Raw genomic sequence first — 17,584 nt, forward strand, 5'->3', positions numbered from 1 at the left:
TTCAATTACACGGTTGGTTTATTGACAGGTACAATACAACTGCCATTGTAATCCAGTTTCTTTGTTTCGCACACATCAAAAATATATTAAAGTTGCATTTATTCACCATATAGAAAACACACACACGCACTTGTAAGTAACTAATATGATATTATGGATATAATACTTGGAGTGAAACAGTTTTAAGTTGTACTGTAGTTTGTGTTAATGAACAGATTAGTGGGAACAATTGCTATTAATTAGTTAACAACTTTGGAAAATAAGTGTGAGGGTAAAATAGCTGACAAAAATGAGGAGGACCTAAACAGACTTGTTAAAAAAAAAAAAAAAAAAAAACACTGATATAGACCCACACACCAATGTCATATTCATTTTGTTAGAAAGTACAAAAAAAAAAAAAAACACCCCTGAGTATGCATAATGCACTCACTGGGCCATGTCATTAGGTGCAATACCGGCACCCAAAATTTAGCAAATTTTAAGAACAGTGATCAGTTTTGACTGGCACAATGGAGGTATTACTCTTAACATTGTGTGTATGATATTTTGTAATAGTAATGTAACCAATATGAAACAACTCCGTATGATGCAGTGCAGGTTAAATAAGCACAACAATAAATATACAGTATTGTTAAATTAATACCTCACTGTGTTGTTTTGGCCCCGTGAGTGCGGTGCGTAATCAGCTACAATTCAACACAGCATCTGTGTAATCTTCATACGCGTTAAATACAAAGATGGCAAATCGCTAATATGACGTCCAGAAACAAAACGGCCACCTTCCACAAAGCTGAAGTGCAAGAAAATACGCTCCGCGGCGCGCTTGGTGTCACCCGCCTCGCTCGTCTCTTTACTTCGAACTCGGCACGCTTTGCTCCCTGAATAAACATTGTAAAGCTGTACTCGCTTTGCTGCGCCGTTTTTGCAATTTGACAAACTGGAAATTGCGCAGGTAGAAGCAACCTGACCTGAACACTAGTCGAGAGTTAATTCTATTGATCATTTTGAACCCTGCATTTGAATGGCAGACAGTCCAGTGTGTACAACACCTCTCAGTACCTTCGACACAGGACAAGCCAGGAAAAAAAAAAGTGAGTCAAGACTGGCTTTCTTGGCAAATGACTTCGAGCCCTGCGATTAACTGTTGACCATTCCAGGGTGCCTCTTGACCAAAGCCAGCTGAGATATGCACCATTCACCTCGCGGCCCAAATGAGAACAAGTACTATGGAAAATGGATCAATGACTTTTTGGTTCATATTCAAGTCATTCAGTGTGTTGGAGTGAATGGTCAAAATGAGATGTATTTTAGGAAGTTGCAGTTCTAGGAAGGAACCAAAAGTTTGGGGGAAAGCCTGCCCTAAAGAATAAACTCCATCTCCCCTGTGAAGTGGTACAGAAAATGGATCGACGTATTTAGCTTGAGCAACCCTGTAAAAGTCCAACTACCAGTTCTCGTCCGAAAACGAGCTGGAGCTGGCAGAGTCGGAATCTGGGTCCGTCAAGCCGTCCAGGTCCCAGTCGGCGCTGGACCCGCTGTCGTCGTCCTCCTCGGTTGAGAAGCTATGCGCTGAGCCCAGGCACGCCGGGTAGACGCGTGTGGAAACGCACACGGGGCCCAGCGTGGACACGTAGACCGCCATGACGCTCTTCCAGCTCTCTCGCATCGGCTCGTACTCGTGCATGAGGACGCGGTTCTTGTTGTGCTGCAGCAGCGTCTGCGTGAGCAGCAGCAGCTTGCCGCCGTGTTGGATCACCTGGTAGTTGAGGGCGCGGCTGTCGATGGGGATGTCGGCCAGGCGCCGCCACTCGCCCCGCGCAGGGCTGTAGGCCTTCACCACGGGGATGTCGCACACGCAGACGATCTGGTCCTGGTACACGCACGCCTTGTGCAGCTTGTCGCGCCGTAGCGAGCCGCAGTGGCGCCAGCGGTTGCGGCGCGGGTCGTAGCACAACATGCGTCGCTTGTTCACCACGTACAGGTGGTCGTTCAACGCTACCACCTGCATTTTGCTAAAAGAGTGCGGCAGAGGGGCCACAAAGGTCCACTGGTTCCTCTGGACGCTGTAGCACTCCACCTCTTTCAGTCGGGCGTCCGTTACGGGGTTCCTTCCCCCCAGGAGGTACACGTGACCATTGAGGTAGCCCATCCCCGAGTGAATCCTCCCGAGCGGCCTCTCCGCTAACTCTTGCCAGCTGTTCTGCACCGGATTGTACTGCCAGAAGTGTTTGGAGAGGTGAGACGCTAAATAAAGGTTGTTTTCTGGGCTAGAACACGCAATGAGGGACTCCATGGTGGAACGTTTGTAATCCTGGCTGCTGAGATCCATAAGAGGAGGCGTCACAAAGTAGAGGTCCTCGGAGTACGGGTCGCAGCACATGATGTTGTCGTTGGGAAGACCGAAGAACAAGATCATTTCTTTGGCGCTCACGCCTATCCTATGCTTGGGAACGTCCAGAGACGCGGCCACGCCGCAGGGCCTGTTAAAGAACGACTCCAGGTACTTCTCGATGAAGGACCTCGCCGCCAGCCCTTCCAGGTAGCGCTTGTCCCTCTCTGTGAACAAGTTCCAGCGTACGCACCTCAGCGCCCGCAGAGTGTCCTCCTTCTTGGGCGGCGCGTTGGCCTCGATCCAGCGCAGGGCGGCCGAACACACCTCGCGTTCGCAGGCCACGTCCAGCGTGTCAAGGGAGAGCAGCTCCTCCAACTGGTGCAGCTCCAGCTCGCACAGCTCCCCCGCGATGCACAGCTGGCCGAAGTTCCTGGCGATGAAGGCCCGAGCGCTCTCCTTTAGCTCGGGGTTGTCATAAGTGTCAGCAAACTTCAGAACCCCCACGCAGTTGGTGAGATCCAGCCTGCGGGTCATGAAGCCAGAGCAGGCCTTCCTGATGTACTCCAGTTGGAGCATGTTGGCGGCGGCATACAGTCTCTGCACGTTGCCCTCCGTGATGGTCACCTTACCGGTGTAGCAGTAGTCCACGATGACCGTCATGGACTCCGCGTCCACCCCACGAATGGCCACCCTCTCCTGGACACTCTCGGTCAAGCCACCGGTGAACATGCTCTTGAAATAAGGGCTGGCGGCGGCGAGGACGTTGCGGCTGCAGTGGAACAGCTGGACGAGGTCGTCCCCCGAGGGCCCACGGCTGACACCACCTCCGCCGGGCTCCAGGGCTTCTCCGTCAGGGTCCACCTCTATGGTAACGTCCGAGAGCAGGAGGCTGTCGTACAACGCCTTCAACTCTCCAATCAAACCTAAAGCGTGACTGACGTCCTCCAACACTTCGGGTCCATTGAAGCAACCTAGCACCGAAGCCATTTTTGGGTCTAGTTTTTATCTCACGTCGCGGAAGCTTTCAGATAAGACACCGCCTCGCGCTCCACCTCCACGGCTAGCTGACAAGGACGCATCCGCTCACAAGAAAACGTCAAATATATGCTTAAAAATGGGGGGGGGAAATTACCAGCTACCTTACGCTTTAGGTGGACGTTAAGGTGCCTCAAAGTTTGTTTTAGCCTCCAAATGACTATAATGTCCACTTGAAGTCCACCGTAAACGTGTTTTTTTTTTCCGTTTAACTCCGTGTGTTAATGCTTTTGAGAGAAACAGATCGCCGAAAGCGGGGGGCAGTGATAAAAATACACACTGTGGAGTGTCAAAATAAAACGCAGTCTTAAGTGTGTATATGTTTTATTGTTTTAAAATAACTTTTTTTGATGAGTACAATTTATTTTAGTTGATATTTACCCGAACTAGTCATGTTTTACACATTTTATTTGACATTTAGCCTAAAATTAGAAGAAGTAAGCCCTTGTTGTGAAGGCCGCAAACAGCACTTCCGCTCTCCCCCACTGCAAGCTCACACGTTTTACGTCAGAGCAAAAGGACGCCTGTGATTGGCTGCCATAACTGGGTCAATTTCGCATGGATAAACAGCATTATTCGAAAATCCATGATAAAATAACTTATTTTTTAAAATCCAGCAGATTTATACACTTTAATTTAAACTGCCACACACCCATATATTCGAATACAATACATGAAAACAATATTTGGAGGAAAAAAAGAAAATTATTTTTGGGTGTGATTTATTTAATATTTAATTTCAAACTCAATGCAAAGCTTTATGAGAGGTGTATTTGCACTTGAGGTCTTCGCGTGAAGTTCATCATAGTGGATGGTGATGAGGAAGGCAGAGGGCAGCGCTCCACCCTGCTGCTCAGCTTCTGGTGCTCGGAGTGGAGGTAGCACAGCCTCTTGCATCTTGACGACATATTAACAACATGAACAGATCTCAATAGCCCTAATCAATATATTTAATTTAAGGTATGATACAATGTGGTTTGTTTACTTAGGCCCGATAGCTAACAACCAGGCCTGGACAAAATGATGATACGCTTAATTTAATATTTTGTTGCACAACCTTTGAGGCAATCACTGCAATTAAAAGACGTTTGTAATTTTCAAAAAGATTTCTGCATCTCTCAGTAAGTATTTTGGTTCTCTCGTCTTGAGCAAACTACTCCAGTTTTGAAGGGTGCCTTCTCCAGACAGCATGCTTCAATCAGCTCCTTTCACGGATGTTCAAAAGGATTTTGGGCTCAGAAGGCCACTTCAGATTCAGAATAGTTCATTGTTTTGCTCATAGCCATATTTGTGAGTTTTTAGCTGTTTATTTTGGTTCACTATCCTGCTGCAAGAAGCATCACCAAGCTTTCTAACACTTGGCAGCACACCTCTCTTGAGAATACCTTGATAGTTTTGAGATTTCATTGTACCACTTGTACCCTGTGATTGACTGACATCCAATCCAGGGTGTAGTCTGATTTTCGCCCAGAGTCAGCTGTTATAACCTGCTGCCACAGTGTCTGTGACCCTGAACACGATAAGCCAGGGGGTCACCAAACTCTTTCAAAGTGAGAGCTACTTCTTGGGGACTGATTAACGCAATGGGCTTCCATCAGTTTCATACACACTTTTGAAATAACAAATTTGCTAAAATTACTCGAATTACTACTAATTAATTATATATATGTGAAAACACCAATCATGTTGTTGATTGCTCACAATAATTATCATCACGGATATAACATAGCTGGAAACACATAAATACCAATATGCTACACTTTTGTTTCTATAATGATCATTTCACTGGACTACCTGTTGCCCATGGGCACCAAGTTGGTGATGCCTGTGATTAGCGGTAGGCTATAGAACATGGAAGGATGGATTTTAGTTGAAAAATGTAATTTAATCATAATAAAGTATTTCCCAAAAAATAAACAATAAACAATAATAAAACAAATGGAAAGAAAATAATCAAAAAATATTTCAATAATTAATTTTTGTTGTTAAATGGAAGAAACACAATGTTGTCAAAACCTTTTATTTCACCTTAAAAATTCACCGTCTCCTTCAAATCATGATAAACATGGTAAAATCATCAAAGATGATGTGCAATATCAATGCATCGGCCGGTTACATTAAGTAAAGTACCTTTTGAAAAACAAAACAAAAAAAACTAAAAAATACACACCAAAAATTCACATAAAAAATGGTCATCATTTAAGCAACCCATAACCAACAAAAACTTTTAAAGTGTTATTCACATAATTTTGATAAAAGTGCTGCAAGATGAGGCCAGTAAATAGAAGTGATATGAATATGATGAATGTGACACCACTTCCAAACAGGCACAGGATGTAGCAAAACAGTTTTCATCATTTTTACACCACAGTGACAAAAGTTTGTGAGATATTTGAAAAACGCACGTACAGTACAAAAGCCTGACTCTTTTTTTGTTTTTAGCTTGCAGACGACCGATCAACACGCACACTTACAGTAGTAAAAAGTTCACATTTAACAACTGGTTAGTGGAATATTGCAAGTGTCTATAACAGGGGTGGGGAACCTTTTTCCTATCAAAGGCCTTTTCAGTTTTATAAAGTCCTTAATAAATGTATAAGAAAATATGATGTGACCATCAAACAAATGTTTATTAGTATACGGTGTATTTGAGTTTTGGGGAGTTTTTGTTGTTGTTGTTGTTTGTTTGTTGTACATCCCTTCCTCTGAGTTCTTATTTGTTTTTGGTCCGGCCATATCTGGCCACAGGTTTCCCACCCCTGCTTTATTATTAAGATCCAGCCTGCTGGATCCATTTATTTCATCCCTCAGAGAAGAAAAAACAGTCATTCTTTCTTGGATGGCAGCTTAACAAATGCTGTTACAGTCAGTAACTTTCAGCGTGACCCTGTTTATTACGAGTATTATTATTCTCATTGTTATGACGATACCTGTGGAACGTTAATAGCAGCCGTCTTTCCAGCTGGCATCCCTCAGGGTACTTAGAGAGGTTAGGCTCTTTGGGGGTGTCAGCAAACTGCAAAGGAGAGGAACCAAAGGAATAATCAATCACTCGTCTACGTTCATATTTTAACCATTAGATAGCAAGCTGCAAGAACGAGAACTCAATATGCCTTTGTGTTGATCTGGCAGTTCAATTAGAAATATTAACGACAATATATATATATGAGTAGGATTTTCCAGTTATGAAATACAGTATAACAGTCAGGGGGGAAAAAACTAATTATAAAATGAATTAAAATTATTTAAAGTAAAGTAAATTAAATGTAAAAAAAAGTTTGGGCTGTTCGATACCAAGAAACTTGTTTTACCTAACATAAGGCTGGTATAGGCCCATCCCTAAAAAAATATAATAATAAAAAAAAATATTTCATAAACTATTTTGAGCAAAAAAAAAAATTATATTCAGCAAAATTATGCATTAAATTACAATAAGACAAAACACAAAATTGAATATTAACTCATTCACTCGCAACCATTTTCACTGAAGCAATCCCATTCACTCCCGGCTGTTTTACTGGATTTTGACTGATTTTGCAAGGCCCACAGAATATTGTGTTCTATTGCTATAAAAACATGGAACCTACCAAAAGATTAGAGTCTCTTCTTTCATCAGGAAAAAAAAGTATATTTCTATCCGTTTCCGTTTTGCAGCAATTAGCATTTGAATATAGCTAAGTTTCATCATTATTCACAAATCTATTTAGAACTGTGTGTAAATGAGCTTTTTTTCAACATGGCCCTGGTTGATCTCTTTTACTCTGCTGTCACCTGCTGGCCATTTTTGTAATAATCACCATTACTTCAACCGTTCTCTGCAGTTGAGAGGCTGCATCAAAGCCTTCTGTATGCTCTAGCATAAAAAAACCCCATAAAAAACATATAAATACGTCTTTGTGACACCTAAAACATTTAAAATAGAACACCTTTACGTTTTGGCGAGTAAATGAGTTAAATAACATACAAAATAATTAACATTTGATTTTATTAAAGGCCCCATGCCACAATTGTTTTCCTTTTCTTGATGTCATTTTATTAGGTTTGCAAGACAATTTGGATTAGAAATGCATCTTACATTTGGTCATTTTCAAGCTATTTTAGTTGGTCTTAAATGTCTGAGATGTTAAGAAAGTTGAATTCCTGACATGACAAGCTTGGCTCTGATTGGGTCACTGTTTTCATTCATTTGGATTGGAAAACAGTTTTCCTCTGATTGGTAGTTGCCAATATGCCGCCATCCTGTGGCCACCATTTCTTTACCATTGTGTTGGATCATGGATGTTTTGAAATTTAGAGGGTATAGTTGTGGCCAGCCATGGTGCACTCCGAAGCGGCCATGGCAGCCTGGGGGAAAATTTGTCCTGCTTTTTTCTCCTGACATATTTATTAAACATTGGGCCTTTGAGTAGTCTTCTGAAACTTACCTGCGTGTGGGTTGTGTGAGTTTGCTCGATCGCGGAGCTCCGCCAAGGCCCACAAAGGAGGCGGGGCGAGGCAGCGAGCTGCGGGGGACAGCGGACTGCGTGGCTGCAGCAGGGGTCTTTAGGGGCTGTGGTACAGAGCTGGCGGCAGGCTTGAGGGGCTGAGGCAGCGACGTGCTGCCGGGGATGGAGTGCAAGCTGGTGGAAGTGGACAAGGCGGAGGGGCCCTGCAGGACAGTGGGGCTGACATAGGCGGTGGCTTTGAGCGGGTGACGAGCGGCAGCGGGGAAGTTGCCAACACTCTGGACGCGTTGACTCAGTTGGCCTGGAGAAGGAACTGTAGCACACAAGGTGGATGTTGTCAAATCGAGGTAAAATAGGCTAAGATAAAATTCCCTTAAGTAATAAAATGCTGGTTCAGAAAATGGATGGATACATGAAAACTTGAAACAATGCTAAGCTAATATTAGCAAAGTTAAGACAAGATACCCTAAACTGAGCCTTGTGCAGTATTTGTCTAATTATTGGGTATTTTTTCATAGATAAAGCATATTAAAAAATCACTTAGGTAGCTGAAATGTCACCCAGATTGTCCAAACATGTTGAAGTTCAAAATGGCACCATCCATCATTTCTAAAATATTATTGTCATTATTATATGTGGGAGACAAATTTTAGACGCAGGTAGTATTTGTCCAATGTTTGGCTCCTTTGACTCCCATAATAAATTATATATTTTTCATATGTTTGGTGCACTGTACACCTGATGGGTTATAGTGCGTTTCCCACGATTACCTAATTAATCCGTTCAGTGGGGCCTAAACTCAACGGGGAAAATAAAAAATGTGAGTTGAGAATATTAAAAGCCATAATCCACCAAGTGGCGCTAGAGAGCAACTTTTTGTGCTTGAGCTAATGTATATCTTTGCCAAGTGACCATAAAAAAATAAAATAAAATAAAAAGCAAATAAATAAATAAATGAATACAATTATATATGTTTGGATAGGTCTGATGCTACTGAACATTTTGAGTAGCCTTAAGTAAAACAAAATATTCATAAATAATAAGGGAGCCAACTCTTGGCAGAAATATCACGAGAGGGGTATTTTTTTTTTTCCGCACAAAACTAAATAGGTTAATCTAAACTAAATCAAGACACCTTTGTCTCAGATGAAAGCTAGTATTTGCTGAAATATTCTAAGAAAACAAAAGTTGAGCTGAATTAAGCAAAGCTAACATAAGATACACTAGGATAAGAACCCTTAATCTTAATCACGAACGGACATACTACATACATACATACTAAGCGAGTCGGGTCTTACTGGAGTACTGGAGGCGTGCGAGGCTGCTTGACGAGTCAAAGCTGAGGCTGCTGCGCAGGGAAGACATGGTTGGCAGGGAGGAGGGGCCATGGGATGAGGGGTTGACGGGGGACGCCAGGCATTGCATACTGGGAACGCTCGGGATACTGGGAACGCTTGGCATGCTCGGGGCTCGCATCAGGTTGGGCATGCTTCTCCGCAGCCTAATGTCTATACAACCATGGCAAAACAAAAACAAAACAACATAAGCTAAAGTATGCTAAGAAACTCTGAGCTCTGCTATATGCTAAGATAAGTTAAAATAAGATTAGCAAAACAAAGCTAAGCGAGGCTAAGACTAAACAACATATGCAAAGATAAGACATGTGATACATTCCAAGCCCCCTGCAATAAGTGAATTTCCACAAAGTAGAGTTTAAGTGACCAAAAATGTTTACTTGCCACATAAAGGTTTTGTGTGAAAAGCAAAGCTACCTGCACTGTTCCTGTACGCCGCGTGCGTTTCCCCGCTCAGGCTCGCGGTCCCCGTGTAGGGCGCCAGCCCCCCGAGCGAGAAGGTCGAGGCAGTGGAGCTGCGCCTGCAGTCTCTGAAGCTAGAAAAGGTGTGCGAGTGAGGCAGGCCGCCGCGCTGCACCGAGCCCGTGCGGAAGAGTCGAGGCTGGGGAGGAGGGAGCTGGTCGTAACCTTCATCCTCGTCCTCCTCGTCGTCCTCCTCCAGATCCACGTCGCTACGTCGGAGCGAGTTCAAAGAGAAGCTGGAGCAGCGACGACTGACTGTCGCTGAGGTAGACGCGTAATCCTGACGCAGACCTAGCAGGAGGATTTTTTTTATTTGAATAAAAGTAAGATGTTGGGTTGACGTTGTGTGAAAAGTTGACTCACTCTCCTCCTGAAGACGGGCCATGACCTCTACATCTGTCATGTCCTGCAGTTTGTACCCCATGGAGATAGAGTCGTCATTCAGCTCCGAAATGCCCGCCTCGCTGTCCAGGGAAGACTGGGGGCTTATGGTTGCCTGCCGCCGGCCAACATCTAAAACGCGCCGGAGGTCACTTATTTGACTTTTGTTGTGTCGTTTTTTTCTTATCAGAAATCATCCGGCGATTATGTAATTAATTATGGAACATTGACTTTTTAATTGTATGCAAATAGTTGGGTCTGCCATCATCAAGTGAGAAATTATAAAACCAAGGAAGTTTCATGTTATCTGCCTATTTCTGAAAATGTGTCTGCGAGCGAGCGAGCCGTCCTGCACAACTGTTTCGCAACAATGGGGCTAATTTACATACTTTAATACCTGCCCACATCATGAGTTTCTGCATCCATGACTTGCCACCTTGAAGGTCCTGAGCCACTTTCAAGCTGTGGCCAGACTGAAACACTATCGTGCCACATTCTACACAGGGGTCTTCTGCTATTATGTCAAACTAAAAGTAAGCGGAGCTGCATTAGCTTTGTCTAACAAGTGGTGCGTATTTGACTTTATGGCCACAACAGTCACACTTGCCATTGGCCTGACGGAAAATGGCGCATGGGATACAGACGTGCTTTTTAGCTATCACACAAATATTAAAAGAAGTTCAATTTAACTCCAATGTCCATTTCTTTTTTTATTATTATTGATGACATCACGGGATGCAAATATCATTTGCGTTTCATCTTCTGTTCACATTTTCACTCTTTGCCATTACTCTTCTGTGGTGGCATTAGGAATAAGTAATCCCACAAAAAAAAGACCTCAACCTACCGTACTCGAATCAATATTTTTTACATCTTGAATTTTTTTGCACAAAAGTACATGTAAAGATGTCCATATAGTTGAATGTCTTACGGTGCAAGGTGGAGTTGGACAGGAAGGTGGGGGCTCTGTCCAAGCTGAAGCTGGGCCTGAGTGGGAGGGCGTGGCCTGACGATGACGGTGACGGCGGCAGAGCTTGAAGGGGGGAAAGGATAACAGCGATTTTAATCCCACTCAGGATAACATGCAAATCCAAAGTGCGCTGGCACGCCACCTTATACATGTGCAATATAACATGAAAATGTGGATGAAATTCCATTTTCATATTAGGCATGTTTGAGCTCTCAATCGCTTTTTCTGCCCATCTAATCTGCTCACTGGGGGAAAATGGTGTGCACTACTCTGCTGTGACCAGCAGATGCACTGTTGAATCACTCTCAAATAGGTTGCTGTCTGCGGAAGTGTCAAACTGCCATTGTGGAGTAGACATTTTTTTTACTGGCAAATACGTTCAAACGTGCTTGCAAATATCTTTAAACGTATTTCCAAGTACGTTTAAATGTACTTTTAGGCTAAATGCTATAAGCAGGTTTTCCCATAAAGCTATTGTGTATTCACTTGCAAGTAAAAAAAAAAGAAAAAAAAGAAGCTATTTTGTTAGCATTTGGTCTTTAGTGGGTTATTTATTTGGCCCAATTTTTTGAGTTAAACCAACTAATTATCCAAAGAGTTGGGTTTGTTCCTTTGTTGACCCAACTGGTTTTCTTACCTGTGGTCTCGGATATTGCAGCAGGTTTGGAGTAAGGCAGGACGGGGCAGCTGAGTGTGGACAGTCCGTCTATGCAGCTGTACGGTCGGACGGAGGAGACTCCTCGCCACCGCTTGGCTGGACACACAAACACAGCGAGAGGGGTCGTCAGCAGTAGCGCGGCAGATTGATTATACTGTCAGCAGTCAGCCCAAATATTAATCTTCTGCCGACATACCGCTATTGATGTCATACATGCGTCGAAATGAGCATTAGATTACGACAAGAGATTACTCGATTTTTTTTTTTCTGGAGGGATTTTAGGATAAACAGGGATTGCATATGTATGTGGGTTTCAACCCAAAACACAATCAGACCTACTTAAATGTACATTTTTTGTATTAACAGTTTATGCTTTTCTGCCATTTCATTAGCTTTATAAAGCATTATTGGTCATTTGGAATGAATCCAAATCCAGAGGCTTTGCTGTGCCTCTCAGGACAGCGTGAAGAGCTTGAAAGAGATACCAACAGACAGGCTGCGATGTGTTATTTAAGTGTTTCCTTTAATTTTACTTCAGTTAGTGTGTCTGGGTATTTATTTATTCATATTGCAGATGGGACCAGGTAGTTCTTCGTTGTACAAATGGTCTCTTTTGGACCCAATGTTGGGTTAGCTATTTCACACAGTTGGGTTACTTTGAACTAAGCAGTTTTACGATACAATATCATAGAGTGCTATTTTTATTATTTTTAAAAAGTTCAGCGTTGGGAATGTAGTCATGGAAGGAATTTAACTCGGAACTCATAGCATCACTGCTCCAAATTTTCATAAAGAATGACCTGCTTGTTTATTAACTCACATTTAAAGGTCTGCCATTTATAAGGGCATGCATTGATGTTCAAACTCCTTTCTGTAATAAAAGCCTATTTTCCTTTCATGGTGGCCGGGGCGTTTATTAGGGAGGTGGTTAGTACAGCATCTGATTTGTTCATGGCTGACCACTACAGAGCAAATAATCTTTATTACATTCCCTGTTGAGCGCTACAAGGTGTTTGTTGGCGCACGTGTAGGATGCAAAGCAACATGTGTCACAGCTTAGTTTATCACATGTCCACAGCCAGAGGGACAGCTGTCCACATGTGGCCGCTAATCCAAGGGGTCGGGCGGCGCTCTCGCAGGTTACCTTGGTCCAGTCTGTGGCACAGCGTCATCCTCGCCAGCTCCACTTCTGGTCCCGGGTGGTCCAGGACCTGCCTGCACCACTGGAGAGGGCTGAGACCGCTGCCACCATCTCCGCCGCGCAGTTTGGCTTTGGTGCTCACATAAAGCCTGAGACACACACAAGCAGCAGTTTTATTGCTCACACTGACAATGTCTCTTACTGTTGCTTGAAATGTCAAGCGCCTTTTACAGGGCCACCTTTTAAAAAGCATATAAATGCAGGGAGTTTTTATGGGGTCATCCTCCCGTGTGGCTTATTAACGTCCATCAATTGATTCATAGGCTTGAGGTGTCATTTCCTAAAATGGATCTACAAAATAAGACATCGTCATAATAACACATCTTATTATCTTTATATGGTGAATCTATTGCTGTTCAGTCCATGTAATTTTCAATGAAGCCTTTGAAAAGCTAAAATGCTCATAAAGTGTCAGAAGGTCTTTATTGAGAACCGAGTGTTGATTCAAGCCCGTATCTCACAGAGTGGCGCAGGATTGTGAGGGTGCGCACACATAGCGAGTGTTGCTTTTTCAAATTTTGAACATGTTCAAAATTACTCTGAAACAAGAAAAAAAATAGTAATATAAAAAGGGTTTGAGAGTGTCTGGTGAGTGTCTTTGCAACGTATTGTAACACTGAACGAAGCCTGCAGAAAAAGCAACACTTGCAAGTCTGTGCGACTCAGTAAGATGCTAATATACTACTACTACTACTAATGATCATTTACTCAATTGCAGATGGAATCAAATATCTAATATGGATAAAGTGTTTATTGGGGGCATTCATTTGTACAATTAAAATAATAAAAGTATCTGTATTTGCGTCCATGGGCATGTATTTACTAAACTGCTGATAGGACCATCGGGGTAGTTTGTTTATTTGGAGGCAGGGAGCATTTACTTGTAAAATTGTATTTTCATAATAAAACCATATTCGCTTATGTAGGTGCCTGGGGCATTTATTTACTCAAATAAATGCAAAGTGTTTTTTGTTTTTTTAGAGGGGATTGCTTCAAATAAAGTTTTATTTAAAGGGGAAGTCCCCAAATGTTTATTGACAATATGTTCTATGCAGCCCCACTAGTCTAAATATGGTATTCTGGTTAATATTGCATAAGTGGAATATGAGTTAAGCAGCAAAATACAGCCATTTTTATCAATATCAGAGCCATTTTGCAAATTGCGCCTGACTGAAGATGACATCACAGTTTCTCAGGCAACAACCAAGCTTGCCTGTGATTGGTTGTTATCTGAGACCTAAGCAACTGTGATGTCATCTTCAGTTGACAGCAAGTGGCAAAATGGCCACCCCACTGAGATGGATAAAAAACGGCTGGATTTTGCTTCATAACGCCACAAATGTAATATTAGTGAGGTCACATATAACATATTATTGTCAAGAAATATTTAAAGGTGACTTCCCCTTTCATAAAAAAAAAATACAATGAAAAAAAATATCATACAGTGGTAGGTGTTTTTATATTCAACTGCAGAGAGTACTGTCTCGAGGGGAAAGGTGTTAATGGAGGGGCTTTATTTGAGGAACACATAAAAAAAAAATGTACTAATGTAATGTATAACATTTATTTACTTAACTGTAGAGAGTCCCAGGGCCTTTTGGGGTTGAGGCAGTTATTGGATGTAGGCCTTTATTTAAGTACATTTGTGTAATTCAATGAAAATATGATATATAGCATGTATTAATTATATAACACATGCTAAATAGTTATTTTGACCTAAACCACTCATTAAAGGGTCACTGATACTTTTTGTTGACATTACTCACTTGTGTATTTTCCTTCCACTGTAAATGTCAGCTTTACAAATGCCACTTCTGCTCTGTGTTACTGTGGTGAAGACGTCAGTCAGACTAAAAGTTAATCACATGACATCTACCTGCGAGGAAAACGCCAGCATCTTATTTGGTGACGTGGCGATGAATTGAGGCACGGCGCCAGAGCGTGGGCCACCGTTTCACCAATACAAATATCCTGATCTGAATATATACACGTTCGCGGAGTTCAATGAGAGTGCATCTCAACTGACGCCGACCCATTTTATTAGCATCTAGGTCACAGTCAAACGCCTACACGGGGCCATCGCTTGTCTTCTAAATGGAGGATGGCGGCGAGGCAAGCGGCTCAATGTTGCCTCCCGTCATGGCTGCGTTCATCCGTGTGCTCCACTTTCCACATCATCACATCACACATGAGCAGCAGTCGGCGTTGTCATCGCAGATGCAAAATACCGGCCTGCCTCCCAACCCATAATGTCGCTCTCATGCCCGCAAATGTACGCTGGCAAGGATCTCTTAAGTCTTAAGAGGGGAAAAAAATGCACTCTCAGTCAATGCCCTCTCCACAATACACAGCATCATCTTTTATTCTTGGCAGGGAATTTGTTTATTATCCACATTTAAATTCACCCAAGACTTCATAGGGGCTGCTGTTTTGGTTTGCAGCAGAGTTCAAATGGGCGAGTTAGCTCTTGAATCCATGTGTAAATAATAGCGCCAATTAACTGAGATACGTGCCAACAAATTTTAGAAATGAATACTTCCGTATACCGGATCCTTATTTACTCCATGCTACCAGGTGTCTATGACGGTTAAGGCATTTATTATGGAGAATGCCTTTCAATGTACTTTTAGAATAACATCTATCCGGAAATATGTGCCAGAGGTGTTTATGATTGATTATTGCAGAGCATACGAGGCATCTATTAGTGGTAAGGCATACATTTGTGTGGAGGCCTCCACTTTTACACCAACATATTTCCTCATATATTGCAGGTGTAAGAGGTGTTTATTTACTCAACTGCAGCCTATCAATCAGCTTTACGGTGTTTTGTACAAATCCATTTTGGAATAATCCTGATCTCTCTTATACTCTACTACAAAATCCACCAGCCGTCTGTTAGAGGTGGGGTGGAGGTCCTTATTTAAAAAAAAAAACTGACTTTAATGATAACATATTTCTTTATATAGGTGCTGGAGGTGTTTAGCGACTTAACATTACAACATAATATACACACTTGGGCTCATAAATATACATACCGTGGCAATTAAAAAAAAAACTTTTTTCTAATTATATTGCTATTCTGATTCTGATTTTAATTTGAATCTCAATTAAAAAATAAAATGAAAGTATTTTGCCTGATCACTCATGATAATGATGGTACAAAATCTGCCAGGGTATATCATTTTAGGAGCAAAATGTATAGGGCAGGCAGCATAACATAGTAATGGTTAGAAGATCTATATGTCTCACAGGTGGATGAATATCTAATTCATATGGCGATGTAGGCCTAATATGAGGCCTTTTGTTTGCATTTAGGCAATCTTAAAACTTCAACTTGAGTGAAAAAAACGGGATTTTTGCATTCTACATATCAAATTCTGCAAATAAAAAGAGTATTACCAGCTATCCGGTTCCGAGACAGTGAGGACGGTGCTAAGGTCCAATACGTCAACCTCATCCAGAACCGTCGTGCCTCCATCCTCCTCCTCGTCCTCCTCCACAACCCCGTCATCCTCCTCCTCGGCGGCACCGAAAGACGACGAGCTGGGTTGAAAATAGGCGAAGGGCTCCCGGGGGCTTTGGCTCTCACACTTAGCCGGGAAAGGCTCCTTGGCTGGGGGCAGACAAGCGGCCGGCGAGCCCGTCTGGAGATAAAGGTGGTTGTTGTGGAGATGGTGATGGCGGGAGGCGACGGGATAATTGTTTACAGCGTTGGCCCTGCTCCGCAGCTGCTCGTTTTGCTTCTCCAGTTTGCGGACGAGCTCCTGCAGCTTGAGCACCTCCAGCTCCGCGTTGGCCAGTTTATTGTTGCCGTTCACGTCCGCCATCACGGGGGGCCCCAGAAGCACCTCGGCGTCCATTTGCCGCCGACGAGCACATGGAGAGACGTTTCGCGTCCAGCTTTTAACACTAAAGAGAGTCCTTTATGGTTTAATTCGGATGGAGGCGGCCCACGTCCACGGTTTGAACACGCAACACACACTCATATGCACACACATTCACTCACGCTCGCACACGATCACACACACATGCGCGGAGGATGCTGATGCTGGCATGACTTACAAGCTGTTTTCTGATTGGTCAGCAGTGTCCTGGACACCACATGGCCAGGAAGTGTTTTAAAAAAAAAAGTGGGTGGGCATTTTCCAAGGAGAGACTTAAACATTGCATGATGTTAGATAATAAACCTCAAATGTGCACTTTTTCTGTGAATATGTATTTTTAATAAGATTCTTTCAAATAAATGCTAAAACTGATTGTACTGATTGACTATGTACTACAAATGAACTTATTACAAAGGTAGCTAAAGCAAAATGCCAGGCTTTTCATTCAGTTTGGACTGGTTATGACTGAAGAAAAATTCCTTGTGTGTTTTTACATTCTTGGCCAACAAATTAGATTGTGATTTTTATGTAAATTTTTGGAAAACTATAATATTTCATCATATATGGTTGAATGGTCTCTTTTATAGTCAACCGTGGAGACATTTAATAGAGACTATTAGAGTGGAGGCCCTCATTTGTCAAAACTGACTCATATTACATATTTTCTCACATGGACAAAATTGTGGGTAAGCCCTCTCTTAATGAAAGAAAAAACAACAGTGGTCACAGAAATAAAGTAATAAAAGATTTATTGAAAATGAACCAATGAAAATTAGACATTACTTTTGAATTGTGGTTGAACAGAATTATTATTAATAATAAAAAAACTCATGAAACAGGCCTGGGAAAAAATGATGGAGC

The 17,584-nt window shown here is 42.5% G+C and overlaps 2 protein-coding genes across 3 annotated transcripts; both read right to left on the reverse strand.

Moving 5' to 3' along the window:
* Nucleotides 1–3,618, reverse strand: kbtbd7 (kelch repeat and BTB (POZ) domain containing 7). Its single transcript, XM_086092079.1, has one exon. It carries the CDS (start codon nucleotides 3,317–3,319, stop codon nucleotides 1,445–1,447), a length of 1,875 nt encoding a protein of 624 aa, XP_085948205.1. The 5' UTR covers nucleotides 3,320–3,618; the 3' UTR covers nucleotides 1–1,444.
* Nucleotides 3,619–5,373: 1,755 nt separating this feature from the next.
* On the reverse strand, nucleotides 5,374–16,886 carry slain1a (SLAIN family member 1a). 2 transcript variants are annotated; one of them, XM_086090406.1, is made up of 9 exons: nucleotides 16,239–16,886; nucleotides 12,783–12,928; nucleotides 11,618–11,734; nucleotides 10,942–11,043; nucleotides 9,993–10,142; nucleotides 9,585–9,920; nucleotides 9,111–9,320; nucleotides 7,792–8,125; nucleotides 5,374–6,383 (listed from the first exon to the last, which is right to left on the reverse strand). In XM_086090406.1, exons 1-9 carry the CDS (start codon nucleotides 16,697–16,699, stop codon nucleotides 6,308–6,310), a joined length of 1,932 nt encoding a protein of 643 aa, XP_085946532.1. In that variant the 5' UTR covers nucleotides 16,700–16,886; the 3' UTR covers nucleotides 5,374–6,307. The 2 variants fall into 2 exon arrangements, with proteins under 2 accessions (XP_085946532.1, XP_085946531.1); XM_086090405.1 differs by lacking the exon at nucleotides 9,111–9,320 and having other exon boundaries at nucleotides 16,239–16,784.
* Between the last annotated feature and the right edge of the window lie 698 nt (nucleotides 16,887–17,584).

Source organism: Leptonotus elevatus, chromosome 12 (assembly GCF_054856555.1).
Source record: "Leptonotus elevatus isolate MCC_2025b chromosome 12, RoL_Lele_1.0, whole genome shotgun sequence".
Lineage (NCBI taxonomy): Eukaryota > Metazoa > Chordata > Actinopteri > Syngnathiformes > Syngnathidae > Leptonotus > Leptonotus elevatus.

Excerpts from the sequence above, each read along its gene's own strand:
- slain1a (XM_086090406.1), bottom strand. The coding sequence starts at position 16,699 with ATGGACGCCGAGGTGCTTCTGGGGCCCCCCGTGATGGCGGACGTGAAC. Across the intron at positions 12,929-16,238 it reads GTCTCGGAACCGGATAGCTG|GCTTTATGTGAGCACCAAAG; the intron begins GTAATACTCTTT and ends TGTGTGTCTCAG. Across the intron at positions 6,384-7,791 it reads CTCACACAACCCACACGCAG|TTTGCTGACACCCCCAAAGA; the intron begins GTAAGTTTCAGA and ends TCTCCTTTGCAG.
- kbtbd7 (XM_086092079.1), bottom strand. The coding sequence starts at position 3,319 with ATGGCTTCGGTGCTAGGTTGCTTCAATGGACCCGAAGTGTTGGAGGAC.